Source organism: Ascaphus truei, unplaced genomic scaffold (genome assembly GCF_040206685.1).
Source record: "Ascaphus truei isolate aAscTru1 unplaced genomic scaffold, aAscTru1.hap1 HAP1_SCAFFOLD_1701, whole genome shotgun sequence".
Lineage (NCBI taxonomy): Eukaryota > Metazoa > Chordata > Amphibia > Anura > Ascaphidae > Ascaphus > Ascaphus truei.
In genome coordinates, this window is record NW_027454597.1 from 31,622 (window position 1) to 45,472 (window position 13,851).

At 50.4% G+C, this 13,851-nt stretch overlaps 1 protein-coding gene across 3 annotated transcripts; it reads right to left on the bottom strand.

The window, feature by feature from the left end:
* Nucleotides 1-4,161: 4,161 nt before the first annotated feature.
* LOC142476755 (unconventional myosin-IXb-like) lies at nt 4,162-13,851 on the bottom strand. 3 transcript variants are annotated; one of them, XM_075581921.1, is made up of 10 exons: nt 13,642-13,851; nt 12,664-12,879; nt 12,217-12,298; nt 11,686-11,869; nt 9,624-9,752; nt 8,616-8,721; nt 7,378-7,509; nt 6,356-6,479; nt 5,529-5,614; nt 4,162-4,435 (listed from the first exon to the last, which is right to left on the bottom strand). In XM_075581921.1, exons 1-9 carry the CDS (start codon nt 13,845-13,847, stop codon nt 5,570-5,572), a joined length of 1,224 nt encoding a protein of 407 aa, XP_075438036.1. In that variant the 5' UTR covers nt 13,848-13,851; the 3' UTR covers nt 4,162-4,435; nt 5,529-5,569. The 3 variants fall into 3 exon arrangements, with proteins under 3 accessions (XP_075438036.1, XP_075438035.1, XP_075438037.1); XM_075581920.1 differs by lacking the exons at nt 4,162-4,435; nt 5,529-5,614 and having other exon boundaries at nt 6,275-6,479; XM_075581922.1 differs by lacking the exons at nt 4,162-4,435; nt 5,529-5,614; nt 12,664-12,879 and having other exon boundaries at nt 6,275-6,479.

Genomic DNA, 13,851 nt, shown 5'->3' on the forward strand with positions numbered 1-13,851 from the left:
GGTGATTTGTAGTAAGGGCAGTGAAAAGGGTAATCCTGCCACTAGAGCAGTTACAGAAGGTACTCACTCAGCCAGTGATAATGGTGGAAAGGAAGTCCCAATGTATTCTGGGTAGCAAGATAGCCTGGGGACAGACCATCTGTGGGCAGAGCAGAGGGGAGAAAAACAGACTAGCCCATTTGGAGAAAGGCTGGGGTTGCTATAGCAACTCACTGAAATGTCTGAGGAAACCACAACATGTAGCAATAATGTTGCATTTCTAATACAGCAAGCTGCTGGGACAGGGGAAAATGACAGGCAACTGAACAAGGGAGAAATGAATCCCATAAACTAAAGGAGAGACAGAGGAATGTGGAATCTAGTTCCAGGACAGGGACGCTCACCCCCTTTGCCACTCACCCCCTTTGGCGCTCTCCCCCTTTTGGCGCTCACTCCCCCTTGCCGCTCACCCCCTTTGGTGCTCATCCCCCTTGCCGCTCACCCCCCTTGGCGCTCGCCCCCCTTGGCGCTCGCCCCCCTTGCCGCTTGCCCCCATTGCTGCTCGCACCCTTGGCGCTCACCCCCTTGCCGCTCACCCCCTTGCCGCTTGCCCCCTTGGCGCTCCCCCCTTGCACCCTTGGCGCTCCCTTGGCACCCGGTCTCCTTGGTGCGGGAAATGGGCGTGGGGGCGGGCAGTGGTGGTGCGCGATCGCTGGCGGGCGGTTGGTGCAGCGGGAGGCTCAGAAAGCAGGCCTTTCCTCTGTCATCCCCCCCCCCCCCTCCAGTCACTCACATCCGGCGCTGTACTCCACTTTGTGTGCGTGTGTGGGGGGGGGGAGGGAGAGTGTGTGTGTGGGGGGGGAGGGAAAGTGTGTGTGTGTGGGGGGGGGAGGGAGAGTGTGTTTGGGGGGGAGGGAGAGTGTGTGTGGGGGGGAGAGTGTGTGTGTGTGGGGGGAGAGTGTGTGTGTGGGGGGGAGAGTGTGTGTTGGGGGGGAGAGTGTGTGGCGGGGGGAGGGAGAGTGTGTGTGTGGGGGGGGAGAGTGTGTTTGGGGGCGGAGTGTGTGGGGGCGGAGTGTGTGGGGGGGAGTGTGTGTGTGGGGAGAGAGTGTGTGTGGGGGGGAGAGTGTGTGTGTGTGGGGTTGGTGAGAGTGTGTGTGTGGGGGGGAGAGTGTGTGTGTGGGGGGGAGAGTGTGTGTGTGGGGGGGAGTGTGTGTGTGTGGGGGGGAGAGTGTGTGTGTGGGGGGGGAGAGTGTGTGTGGGGGGGGAGGTGTGTGTGTGGGGGGGGAAGAGTGAGTGTGTGTGTGGGGGGGGGGCGGGAGAGTGTGTGTGTTGGGGGGAAGGGAGAGTGTGTAGGGGGAGGGAGAGTGTATGTGTGTGGGGGGGGGGAGAGTGTGTGTGTGTGGGGGGGAATGTGTGTGAGGGGGGAGAGTGTGTGTGTGGGGGGAGTGTTTGGTGGGGGAGTGTGTGGGTGGATAGTGTGTGTGTGTGGGGGGGGAGAGTGTGTGTGTGGGAGGGGGGAGTGTGTGTTGGGGGGGTTAGAGTGTGTGGCAGGGGGAGGGAGAGTGTGTGTGTGGGGGGGGGAGAGTGTGTGTGTGTGGGGGGGGGGGAGTGTGTGTTGGGGGGGGAGAGTGTGTGGCAGGGGGAGGGAGAGTGTGTGTGTGTGGGGGGGAGAGTGTGTGTGTGGGGGGAGAGTGTGTGTGGGGGGGGAGAGTGTGTGTGTGGGGGGGGGGGGTGAGTGTGGGGGTGGGGGGGAAAGTGTGTGTGTGGGGGGGGAGAGTGTGTGTGTGGGGGGGAGAGTGTGTGTGTGGGGGGGGAGAGTGTGTGTGTGGGAGGGGGAGAGTGTGTGGGGGGGGGGAGAGTGTGTGTATGGGGGGGAAAGAGTGAGTGTGTGTGTGGGGGGGAGGAAAGTGTGTTTGTGGGGGGGAAGGGAGAGTGTGTGGGGAGAGGGAGAGTGTGTGTGGGGGCGAGAGTGTGTGTGTGTGGGGGGGAATGTGTGTGGGGGGGAGAGTGTGTGTGGTGGGGGAGTGTGTGTGTGTGGGGGGAGAGTGTGTGGGGGGGGAGAGAGAGTGGAGGAGGGGGGGGAGTGTGTGTGGGGAGGGGGGAGAGTGTGTGTGTGGGGGGGAGGGAAAGTGAGTGTGTGTGTGGGGGGGAGGGAGAGTATGTGTGTGGGGGGGAGAGTGTGTGCGGGGGAGGGGAGTGTGTGTGGGGGGGGAGTGTGTGTGTGTGGGGGGGGAGTGTGTGTGTGTGGGGGGGGGAGTGTGTGTGTGTGGGGGGGAGAGTGTGTGTGTGGGGGGGAGAGTGTGTGGGGGGCGGGGACAGTGTGTGTGTGTGGGGGGGGGGAGTGTGTTTGTTGGGGGGAGTGTGTGTATCTGTGGCTGTGTGTATCAGTGGCTGTGTGTGTCTGTGCAGGCCAGCAGTGACTGTGTGGGTGTCTGTGTGTGGTCAGTGTTTTTGTTGGTCTGTCTGTGTTGGTGTCTGTAGGTCTGTGTGAGTGTCTGTAGGTCAGTGGCTGTGTGCGTCTGTCCAGGTCAGAGAGAGAATGGGAGAGGGGGGGAGAGAATGGAGGGGGGGGGAGAGGGAGATGGGTGGGGAGAGAGAGAATAGAGGGGATTGAGCGAATGGGGGTGGGGAGGGAAGGGAGAGAGAATAGGGGGAGACAATGGGAGAGAAAATGGGGGGGAAGTAGAGAGAGAATGAGGGACAGGGCCACCAACAGGCCCAGTGAGTCAGTCAACCACCCACGTGCCAGTCAGTCAACCACCCTCTCTCTCTCCCCCACCCTCTCTCTCTCCCCCTCTCTCTCTCTCCCCACCCTCTCTCTCTCCCCCATCCTCTCTCTCTCCCCCACCCTTTCTCTCTCTCCCACCCTCTCTCTCTCAAACCCTCTCTCTCTCTCCCACCCTCTCTCTTTCTCCCACCCTCTCTCTCTCTCCCACCCTCTCTCTCCCATCCTCTCTCCTCCACCCTCTCCCACCCTCTCTCCCACCCTCTCTCTCCCGCCCTCTCTCTCTCTCCCACCCTCTCTCTCTCCCACCCTCTCTCTCTCCCACCCTCCCTCTCTCTATCTCCCACCCTCTCTCTCTCTCCCACCTTCTCTCTCTCTCCCACCCTCTCTCTCCCCATCCTCTCTCTCTCTCCCCCACGCTTTCTCTCTCTCTCCCACCCTCTCTCTCTCAAACCCTCTCTCTCTCTCTCCCACCCTCTCTCTCTGTCCCACCCTCTCTCTCTCTCCCACCCTCTCTCTCTCTCCATCCTCTCTCTCTCCTCCACCCTCTCCCACCCTCTCTCTCTCTCTCTCCCACCCTATCTCTCTCTCTCTCCCACCCTCTCTCTTTCTCTCTCCCACCCTCTCTCTCTCTCTCTCCCACCATCTCTCTCTCCCACCCTCTCTCTCTCTCTCCCACCCTCTCTCTCTCTCTCCCACCCTCTCTCTCTCTCTCTCCCACCCTCTCTCTCTCTCTCCCACCCTCTCTCTCTCCCACCCTCTCTCTCACCGTCCCTTTCTCCCACCCTCTCTCTCTCTCTGTCACCCTCTCACTCACTCTCTGTCTGTCACCCTCACCCACTCTCTCTGTTTTATCTTAACTGCACTATACCTACACCGAAATAACCTATTCTGCTTTCTTCCAGATCTGACTCAAGTTTCCCACGGGGGACATCGGAAGACAGGTAGGGAACACCTCCCCTCCCATATAGTACCTTGAGGAACTGCGGATCAGGTAAGATCCCAGGCGAGATTGCTGATTTGGAAATTGTTAAGAGGTGGCATCCTGACACTGGTTAATGGGTTCTGGCTTTTTTTTTTTGGTTTGGTTAGTGAGGTCAACACACACACACACAGTACTTTTCGAAATAAACCTACGGTTCTATGAAAATTTAAGTTTTTGTGTTGAGCAGGGGTGAAGCAAAACGTATTTATTTATTTTATTCTTACAGGACAATGACATGGGTCACGCTATAAATGTACTCCGTTCAACACAAGCTCAGGAGAGATTGACATTGATTTTATATATGTATAATACACAGTGGTCAACAAACCCGATCGCCACGGGCGACAAGATTTTGTCCGGTGGCGGACCACATGGTCGCCATGGATGATATACAATCCGCATTTGAACAAGCTAGATTCACTGATAGAAAATATTTAGTTTGTTATAAAACTCACAATAAAGACATCAAACAGGGTTTTCAGAAACCTTTATTCATTACACAATTTAATAAACAAGCTAACCAAATCCGTACCATCATAAAAAAACCATTGGGACATATTAAAACTAGATGCAGATCTTAGACGTATTCTGCAAGAAGGACCAAGAATAGTCTTCAAAAAAGCTAAAACGATTGTATCATCGATTTCCCCAAGTGTATTTCAGTCCATTAGTGAGTAGTCATATCCGTGGCAGCCCCAATGGGTTTTTCTGTTGCGGCCATTGTAATTTCTGTCAGTATGCCAGACCTTTAAAAAAAGTAAAAAGCGCACAGTCAAAAAACTGTTATAAAATTCAAACTTTTATTAATTGTCATACAAGTTTTGTCGTTTACACACTTTGGTGTGGTTGCGGCAAACGTTACGTGGGTCGTACAATCAGACCCTTGAAAACTAGGATATCTGAACATGTTCGGTTAATCACAAGACATGATCTGTCTCATCCAGTATCCAGACATTTCTCAAGCTGTTTGCAAGGCGGTATAATTAATGTTAATTTCTCTGGTTTGGAACATGTGTCTCCACATACCAGGGGAGGAGACAGACTTAATTTCCTCAATCGAAGAGAAATGTATTGGATTTTCACCTTAGATCCAGTCCATCCAAGGGGTATGAACATTGAATGGGAATTAAAATATTTTCTGATATATTGATACTTCATTCTCCTCCCTTGGTGTGCATTGATACGTGCCCAATTCATTGATTTATTTATGGATTCATTCCTTAAATAAGTTGTTCTGGTTGGCTGGCGCACACGCGCAGAAAGGGGTCTGCGCACGCTGCGGGCACCGCCGTGTACCGCGTCAGGGGGCGGAGCCTAGCCGTGATTCTAACACACACACAGAGAGAGGGAGACACACACAGAGACACACACAGAGAGAGAGAGAAGAGGCACAAAGAGACACAGAGAGAGAGAAAGAGAAACACAGAGAGAGACACAGAGAGAGAAAGAGACACACACAGAGAGAGACAGAGAGAGAGACACACACTCAGAGAGAGAGACACACACACGCAGAGAGACACAGAGAGAGAGGGAGACACAAAGAGACAGAGAGAGAGAGAAAGAGAAACACAGAGAGAGAGACACAGAGAGAGAAAGAGACACACACAGAGAGAGACAGAGAGAGACACACACACACAGAGCGAGAGACACAGAGAGACAGAAAGAAAGAGACAGAGAGAGAGAGACACAAACACACACACACACACAGAGAGACACACACAAAGAGAGCCTGAGAGACAGACACACAGAGAGACACAGACAGACACACAGACAGAGACAGACTGACTGACAGACACATAGACTGAGAAATAGACAGAGAGATAGACAGACATAACTCACCGAGTATTAATATAGAGAGGTGTGTGCTACCTGGGATATATTCAGAGAATATTAGAACACGGAGATCCCTTCGGGGCGCATTCCACCTAAAAAAAAAATGAATGTAATATTGGTATTTAGTCAAATTAAACTTTGATAGCTATACTAAAATAAATATGTGACAAGTATTATTGGATTCCACTCTTATCACAGGGAAACCCAACTTGTGCTCCAAACCGCGGGAGAAGCAATTCCAGGCGTGCAAGGGAGAGGGCGGTGTGGAGCAACCAGGATCCCTTCATAAGGAGAAATAAATCCTAAATGTACAGGCCAAGGCTGTCAGAGAAAGGAAAACTGTCTTCAGGGAGCAGAATACTGATGTGGAAGTCGGGTTTTGCATACAAATATCCCAAGAATTAACTCATTAAAAAAATGTATCTATGTATAACCCCTCCCGTGCATGGAAGGGGATACAGGCGTATACAGGAGATGCTTCTATAGCCAGCATTGAACACTGAAGCAACGACTCACTACTTCACCAACTTACAATATGTTCTTTTAGACCGGGACTCAAGGAGAAACTTCCCACTTTAAAGGGCAGCTCCCTAACTGCAAGGGTGTGAGTTTCTGGGATTCCAACTCAGAGGGGGCCCCCATGTGAGTTTCCGCCATCCCATCTTGGAGGGGGTCCTTGAGTGTGTGTGGGACCCCACATCTAGAGGGACACCACCCCTAACCCCCCCCCCTCCTCCCCCGTGTGAGTGTCTGGAATCTCATCCACAGAAGGGGCTGCGTGACTGCCTCCTCCACAGAAACATTACATTGCAGGGCTTTTTTGGGGTACTCACCGTGTTGTGTTTGAGCAGGGACAGGCTACACAGCGCTTGTGTCTCTGCTGCTTTCATCATGCCAATCTCCTTAATTTTGAGTATGTACTGCCTCATCTGCTCCTTAATCAGCATCTCCACACACCTACAGGGGAAGCACAAGGACAATCGGGTTACAGAGCCTTCCACTTAACCCCTTGCTTTATAACAAGTCCCTGACCCCTCTGGCAAGGAAGGGGTGAATAGAGGTGGCATCCCTAACCCCGTCTGAGATGGGCAAACCGTAGTCTTCAAAATATCCACCCCGTTTTATTTCATTATTTCCCCCAAGTTCCCTTTAAAAACCCCACAAATGTATTCCCAATGAATTCTTCGGCAGGAAACCATTAGTTTGCGACTTGGTCAATTAGCTGGAAAACAAAAACATTTCTTATGGAAACATGAGAACACGGGAGATTACAGCTCTGAAGTGCGACAGCAGGGCCCACGGGGATAGGACAGAATCACTGTGCAGATCATACGAGAAAGTCGTCTTATCCGGTACTACACACCGCAGCGTCAGACACAGGAGCTTGTCTTCTGAGCTTACTATCTCAGTTTTTGGGTGGTCACATGGTGCCGGCACTGCACACCCACTTCAAAGGCAGTGAATTAACCACTAGACTCCCCTTCCCTTAATCCGTTTACAACGGGTGCAGCCTCCGACCAAGGCCCCTATCCGGGCTGAATTGCTCGAGAAGATTTTACCTCTTTTAAGGCAGAAACCCCCCCCCCAAATAAAACCTACACGAGTTTAGCGCATAACAGTATTTTGCTCCCTTGATTGTCTCAATCTGCAGCAGCGCAGATCACGACGGTAACTTTGAGACTGCGCTGGGCCTGGGAGGGAGCGACATTCTGACTTCCCGGTCCTTCAATATTTCAACAGCTCATATCGAAGCAAATAAATAACATGCCCTGAATGGGCGGAAGGAAAGGGACAGGCGGGCGCCTGAATTAGGCTGTGATTTTACCAAAAAACGCCGGCATAATCGAAACCTTACGTGATGGTTTTGGAAACCTCCTTCAGGGTGGTCTGTAGGTCATAGTTGGCTGGACAGCGCAGGAGGCAGGGCGCGAAGATGATGGCCAAGGAATTTGAGGACATGCGGTTCGCATCTTCCATCACAGCCACTCTGCAAAATAGGGTGGCGTTAGAGAATGCCCCACAATGCATTGCCCTGCTGGGCTCTCAGCAGGCATGGGGCTATCTGAGCCCGTGTTTCCAGGGCTGCTTAGCAGACGGAGCCTTCCAGGTGTGACCCTCACTGCCCAGTTATTAGAGCACTGTAACATGCACCTCTTCATCTCTGCACTTCCCTATAATGCAATGGGGCTCAGCTCCCATCCTCAAGCTCCCCCAACAAGTCCGGTTTTCAGGATATCCCTGCTTCAGCACAGGTGGCTCAATCAGTCCCTGCTTCAGCACAGGTGGCTCTATCAGAGGCTTCGACTGAGCCACCTGTGCTCAAGCTGGGATATCCTGAAAACCTGACCTGTTGGGGGGGGGAGGGGGCTTCGGGACTGGAGTTGAGCACCCTTGCTATAATGGATCTGTACATTCTTCCTAACTAATGTGATTCCTGAGCGGCCAGCACTGCTTACAGATATGAGGAAAATGCCCTGTGGTTACACAGCCACACCTCACTATATGCAGGAAGACACAGGAAGGAATCCCTGTGCAAAGCAATACATTCTCTCCATCTGTGGTCTGTGGGGGGGGACAATACATTGGGTTTGCTATTGCTTAGCAAGTCCTCTTGGGGTTAAAGGGTTAAAGGCAAAGTGTGTGTGTGTGTGTGTGTGTGTGTGTGTGTGTGTGTGTGTGTATGTGTATATATATATATATATATATATATATATATATAATGCCATATAAATAATACATATATACAGTATTGGGAATAAATAACACACACAATCCCCGATTCTCTGATGCAGGCCTCATCCGTACGTCTATAAGAGAGGAAACAGCCATTTAAAAAGTGTACGAAAGTCTACAGACTGATTATCTCCGGGGAGATGCACACAGAATTTAGGTTGATTAAATCTTAGATTTAAAATTATATTATGTGTATTAAAACAATACACTGACAAGTGAGGGACTCATTTGAACACAGAGTTGGGGCCCGCTCCTGTATGCCCAGGAACACTCCTAGCAGCACACTGACATTGAGCACTACAGGTCTGCATCCTCCCCTGCAATCACACAAAGGGGTTTGCAACCTCTCCTGCATCTTACTTGACAAGGTGGAAGATCAGCCTCTCCAGAGTGTTGTAATGGGCCTGGGGAAGCTGTCCCAGAACTTTGTAGATGGCACACAGCTGTTCCTGCTTCCCAGGGAGCTCTAAAGGGAGAAGGCAAAGCAATAGATGGGTAACGGAGACGTGGGAGAGGTTTACTAAACACCTTCAGTGCTAGAGAGGCCGGACACCTTGTTCTGCAGTGCATGGCAGACCCCTCAGGCGCTACAAGGGTTAGTGGAGATAAAGAAGTAAATGTCTGTTCGTCTAGTGTGGCACAGATCCTGGAGTCTGACTCTCCTACTGCAGAGCATCACAGACCAAAGGGGACCATGGACCATGACGCCTGTCATTCCCACTGCAGGTGACAGTGGCACAGACAGAAGGCACCCATGTCCCACTGAGCCTGACCCAGAGTCCGTACCCCTGGTAAAAAGAGGCAGACATAATAGTCCTATGGCCCATGGAGTGTGTCACACCAACCACTGGGTGACAGTGACAAACAGGAGAGACCTATGGCCCATGTGGTCTGTCCCTCAACTTGAAGCTGACAGACGTACAGACATAACTTATGGCCCACTGAGTCTGTCGCTTCACCAGCAGAGTGACAAAGACTGAAAGGATTTCTGTTCACCAAGTCTAACACAGAGATAAGAGGCCTATGGCCCATGCAATATCTCCCTTTCCACAGTGACACAAACAAAAGGGACTTTTAGCCGGTGGAGTCTGTCCCTCCAACATTAAAATGAAACAGACCGAGTAGATGTTCCACTGAGTGTGACCCAAAAATAAGGCGCATACGGCATCGCTCCCTTTCACCTCAGGGTGACAAAGTATCTCTGGCCAATGGAGTCTACGCCTCCCACCATAGGATAAAGCACAAAGGTACTGTAGATCTCTCCTGCCCATCCAGGATTTCGTGTTCTGCAGTGGAGATCCTCTCTGCAATTTGTCACTAAGCCCCGCGACTCTACAGAGGGAGGGTTACCTTCCTCTCTGCACTTACCCACGGCTCGTAGGAACTCGTTGTACTGAGCGAAGGTCATGAGTGGCTCCGGGAGCTCACGCAACCACTGCTTCAGGATGCCAGTGATGACGTGGATGGGGTAATTATCCAGTTTCACAGAGCTGGGGTCTGTCCAGAAGGGAGACAGAAAACATGTGTGAAAACAAGAGGACCGATCCCCATCACCCTTTTATAGGCACTATCCGCGGAGCACAAATACAGAGAAAACATTTTAGATACATGGAAATATTGTTTTTTTTCTCCTCACAAAAATAAGTATTAGGCTGCGGCCACGCTGCCTGCGCTGCACGCACCTGCGAATTCTCCGGTCTACAGAGAGCTGCAAGGGGAAAGACAGGGGGGGGGGCATTACTGGGGCGCGGCCATGACATCACCTGGCAGGTTCGCCCTCATTGGCTAAACCGCCGGTGGGCGTGGCCTAGCGCTCTGTCGCTAGTTCCTATCTCAATTTTCATGTGTACCTCAAAAACTCGCAGCGGGCCCGGCCCCATTGTGGGGCGGCTCTTGTCCCTGCAGCGTCCGCCACAGCGGTCGCTGCAGTAGCCAGCGGGGACCTGGCCTTATGAAAACATTTTGGTAAGCTGAAGTGTGTCGTTGTGTAGTCTGCCAGGAAAAAAGTTAAGAGTAATTAAATGTGTTAAAGACGATTACAGGCAGTCCTCGTTTTACAGCGCTTCGCTTTACAACGAATGGCTTATCCAGCGCTATGCAATGCATACCTATGTTCATTTTTACAACGCCAAAACGGCTTATCCAGCGCTCTTACGATGCTTTGCAACGTTGTTTATGTGTATGTGTGTATGTATAAATATATATATATATACACATAAACAACGTTGCAAAGCGTCGTAAGAGCATATATATAATATTATATTATATTACATAATATATTATTTATTATGTTATATTATATATATATATATATATATATATATAATACAGTATATACACTATATAATGTATGTGTGTGCTGCATATCTTATTGCCTGTGTAAAATATTTGGTGTATTTTAGTGTTAAAAATGCCTTCAGGAACGGAACCTTTCATTTAAACAGTGTTCCTGTGGGAAAACGTGTTTCGCTTTACAACGTTTCGCTATCCAACGCCATTTTGAGTAACGCATTGTGTCGGATAACCGAGGACTGCCTGTATATTATTCCACTGTTTAAAGGGTCAGTCCCTCCTAGGACCAAAATGTACTACTGACCGTGAGATGTTTAAGGGGTCACACCTGGGTGACTTATGCCTTTTTAAAAAAACAAAAATATATAACACCTATAAGTATTTATTATTCATTATTTCAAGTTCCTTTGTAAACACGATGAGCTGAGATTTGGGAGGGGGGGGGCGATTTCCTCTGGCTTCCCTTTTGTCTGATTTCACCATGTGCTGAACAGGAGTTTGCACAGGCAAAGCCCCCTCCTCCCTTATCTTTATTGGCTCTCACAGGGAGGCCAGAGGTTGAGTAAACACTGCTGAGAAGCATCCTCCCTCCTTTAAATGCTTTATTTCCCAAATAATGACAGCAGCCAATGTTTTGCTTTGAGCCCAGTTACTGTATGTTACAGGAAAATGACATTCTTTACAAAAATGTAGTTTCATTGTGAACTGCCAGGGATTGCACATTTAAATGATAATATCTTATTTGTCCCTTAGGCCGTGATTATACCAAAATTGTCCGGCAGCGTTGCGCGGCTCAAAAACAAATTGCTGCAATCCAATTAAGGTAAACATACCTCGCACTCCGCGCTCGCTGCCTGGAACTGCAGGGCGGCAGACTGGAGAGCAGACAGGAAATTTTGTTTTGAGCAGGAGACGGCCGTGTCACGTGAGCGGTTCAGCCAATGAGGGCGAACCGCTCACAGCCACGCCTCCGCCACACCTCCCTGTCTCCTCTGCTTGTCTCCTGCCTGCAGTTCAACATGCCGCTTGGCGGCATCGATAGGATGACATCACCAGATCACACTGCCGCCCCGTCGGAGATGGTATAATCTCAGCCTAAATGTGTGCCTCCCCCGGTTCCCTCACAATCCCAGCGCACCGTTCTCCAGGGACTGTTTGAGCTCTCGCATGCGATTGGCTGCCCCACACTTCCGGTAGATGCCCTCCGTGTGCAGGCCGTACATCTCCAGGTACTCTAAGAGCATCTCCATGACAACGGGCACCGAGGACGTCTCACTGATCAGGTCCCCCACGTGCACCCCGAAGTGATGGTTTCCCAGGTTCTGAGGGAGGGATCAGTGTTACCACGGCAACAAAGAGGTGTTCCCTCTGTTACCCAAGAGGATTGAGAAGGTCGGGGCGAGAGAGAAGGCCGGGGCAAAAGAGAAGGGAGGGTGGGGGGGAGAGAAAAGGGTGGGGCGAGAGAGAAAGGGGGCGAGTGAGAAGGGAGGGTGAGACAGAAGCGGGTTGCGGTTGAGGATGGGGTGAGAGAATGGGGGGTGTAACATGTGAGCGCTGCAAGAGGGTTTGACACGTCACACAGCTCACACTCTTCCCTCCCTCCCCCCTGATGTACCTTCCTCCCTCCCTTCCCCCTGATATAACTTCCTCCCTCCCCCTCCCTATGTACCTTCCTCCCTCCCGCCAAGTCGCAGGGGCTCTGGATGGTGCTGGCTTCGCTGATCTTGGACGGGTTCCTCTGGAGTTTGTGCCTGGAAGGTGAAACAACACACATATATACACACACCCTGCTTGTATTTCCAACCCCCCCCCCTCATCCATGTATTTCAACCCCCTTGCACAGATGTGTATATATACCCCCTATTTGTATGCATACACAGACACACACACACATATATTTGTATGCATGTACAAATTCATATACATACTTCTGCATTTTGAAGGTGTATGTATTATAAATAAATATACATTCCTTTAGTAAGGAAAAATATATATTACTATACAGGAAACATATCGCAGACATGACCAGTCCATGCTCAGCCTCTCTCTCTGATAAGTGAATCATACAGATACAAGTACACACAGACCGATATGCCACATATCTGCAGGTCCTTACTCTGTCAGCTTCTCCTTGCTCTCTAGGCTCTCCCCTGGATTCTCCTCCTCGGGCATCACCGCTGCTTCCCCCTGCCCCACCTCGTTCTGCCTTCTCCCTCCTTTCTCCTCTTCTTCTGCCTTCTGCACTCCATCGGAGTTGTCATGTCTCCATTTATGCTCCTCTTCTCGTTCAAGGGCTTCCTGTCTGCTCTTCTCAGACACCATCTCCTTGTACCTGGTAAGACGGATATTATATTAACATTACCATCCAACCACTATTATATTGGGGATTGAAAATTACACTAAAAAGTATTTATAGAAAATACTAAATTATTGTGATCTACTTAGATTTTGCATAGGCTTTGATACGGTTCCACACAAGAGGTTAAAAGCAAATTGGACTCTACAAATATTTGCACCTGGATTGAAAACTGGTTGAAGGATACACAACATAGAGTTGTCGTAAATTGAACTTTTTCCGGTTGGGCTAAAGTCGTGAGTGGAGTACCTCAGGGATCGGTACTGGGACCCTTGCTTTTTAACTTGTTTGTTAATGACCTTGAGGTTGGCATCGAGAGCAAAGTCTCAATCTTGGCTGATGATACTAAATTGTGTAAGGTAGTAGAATCAGAACAGGATGTAATTTCTCTCCAGAAGGACTTGGTGAGACTGGAAACTTGGGCAGGTAAATGGCAGATGAGGTTTAATACAGATACATGTAAGGTTATGCATTTTTGAAACAAGAATAAACAGGAGACTTGCAAATTAAATGGGGATAAATTGGGGGAATCCTTGATGGAGAAGGATTTAGGAGTGCTTGTACACAGCAATAGTGCCCAAAGTCATGCAGTAACTGCAAAGGCAAACAAGATCTTATCTTACAATAAATGGGCAATGGATGGAAGGGAAGTCCATGCTCAGTCACTCTATCTGATAAGTGAATCATACAGATACAAGTACACACAGACCGATATGCCACATATCTGCAGGTCCTTACTCTGTCAGCTTCTCCTTGCTCTCTAGGCTCTCCCCTGGATTCTCCTTCTCGGGCATCACCTCTGCTTCCCCCTGCCCCACCTCGTTCTGCCTTCTCCCTCCTTTCTCCTCTTCTTCTGCCTTCTGCACTCCATCGGAGTTGTCATGTCTCCATTTATGCTCCTCTTCTCGTTCAAGGGCTTCCTGTCTGCTCTTCTCAGACACCATCTCC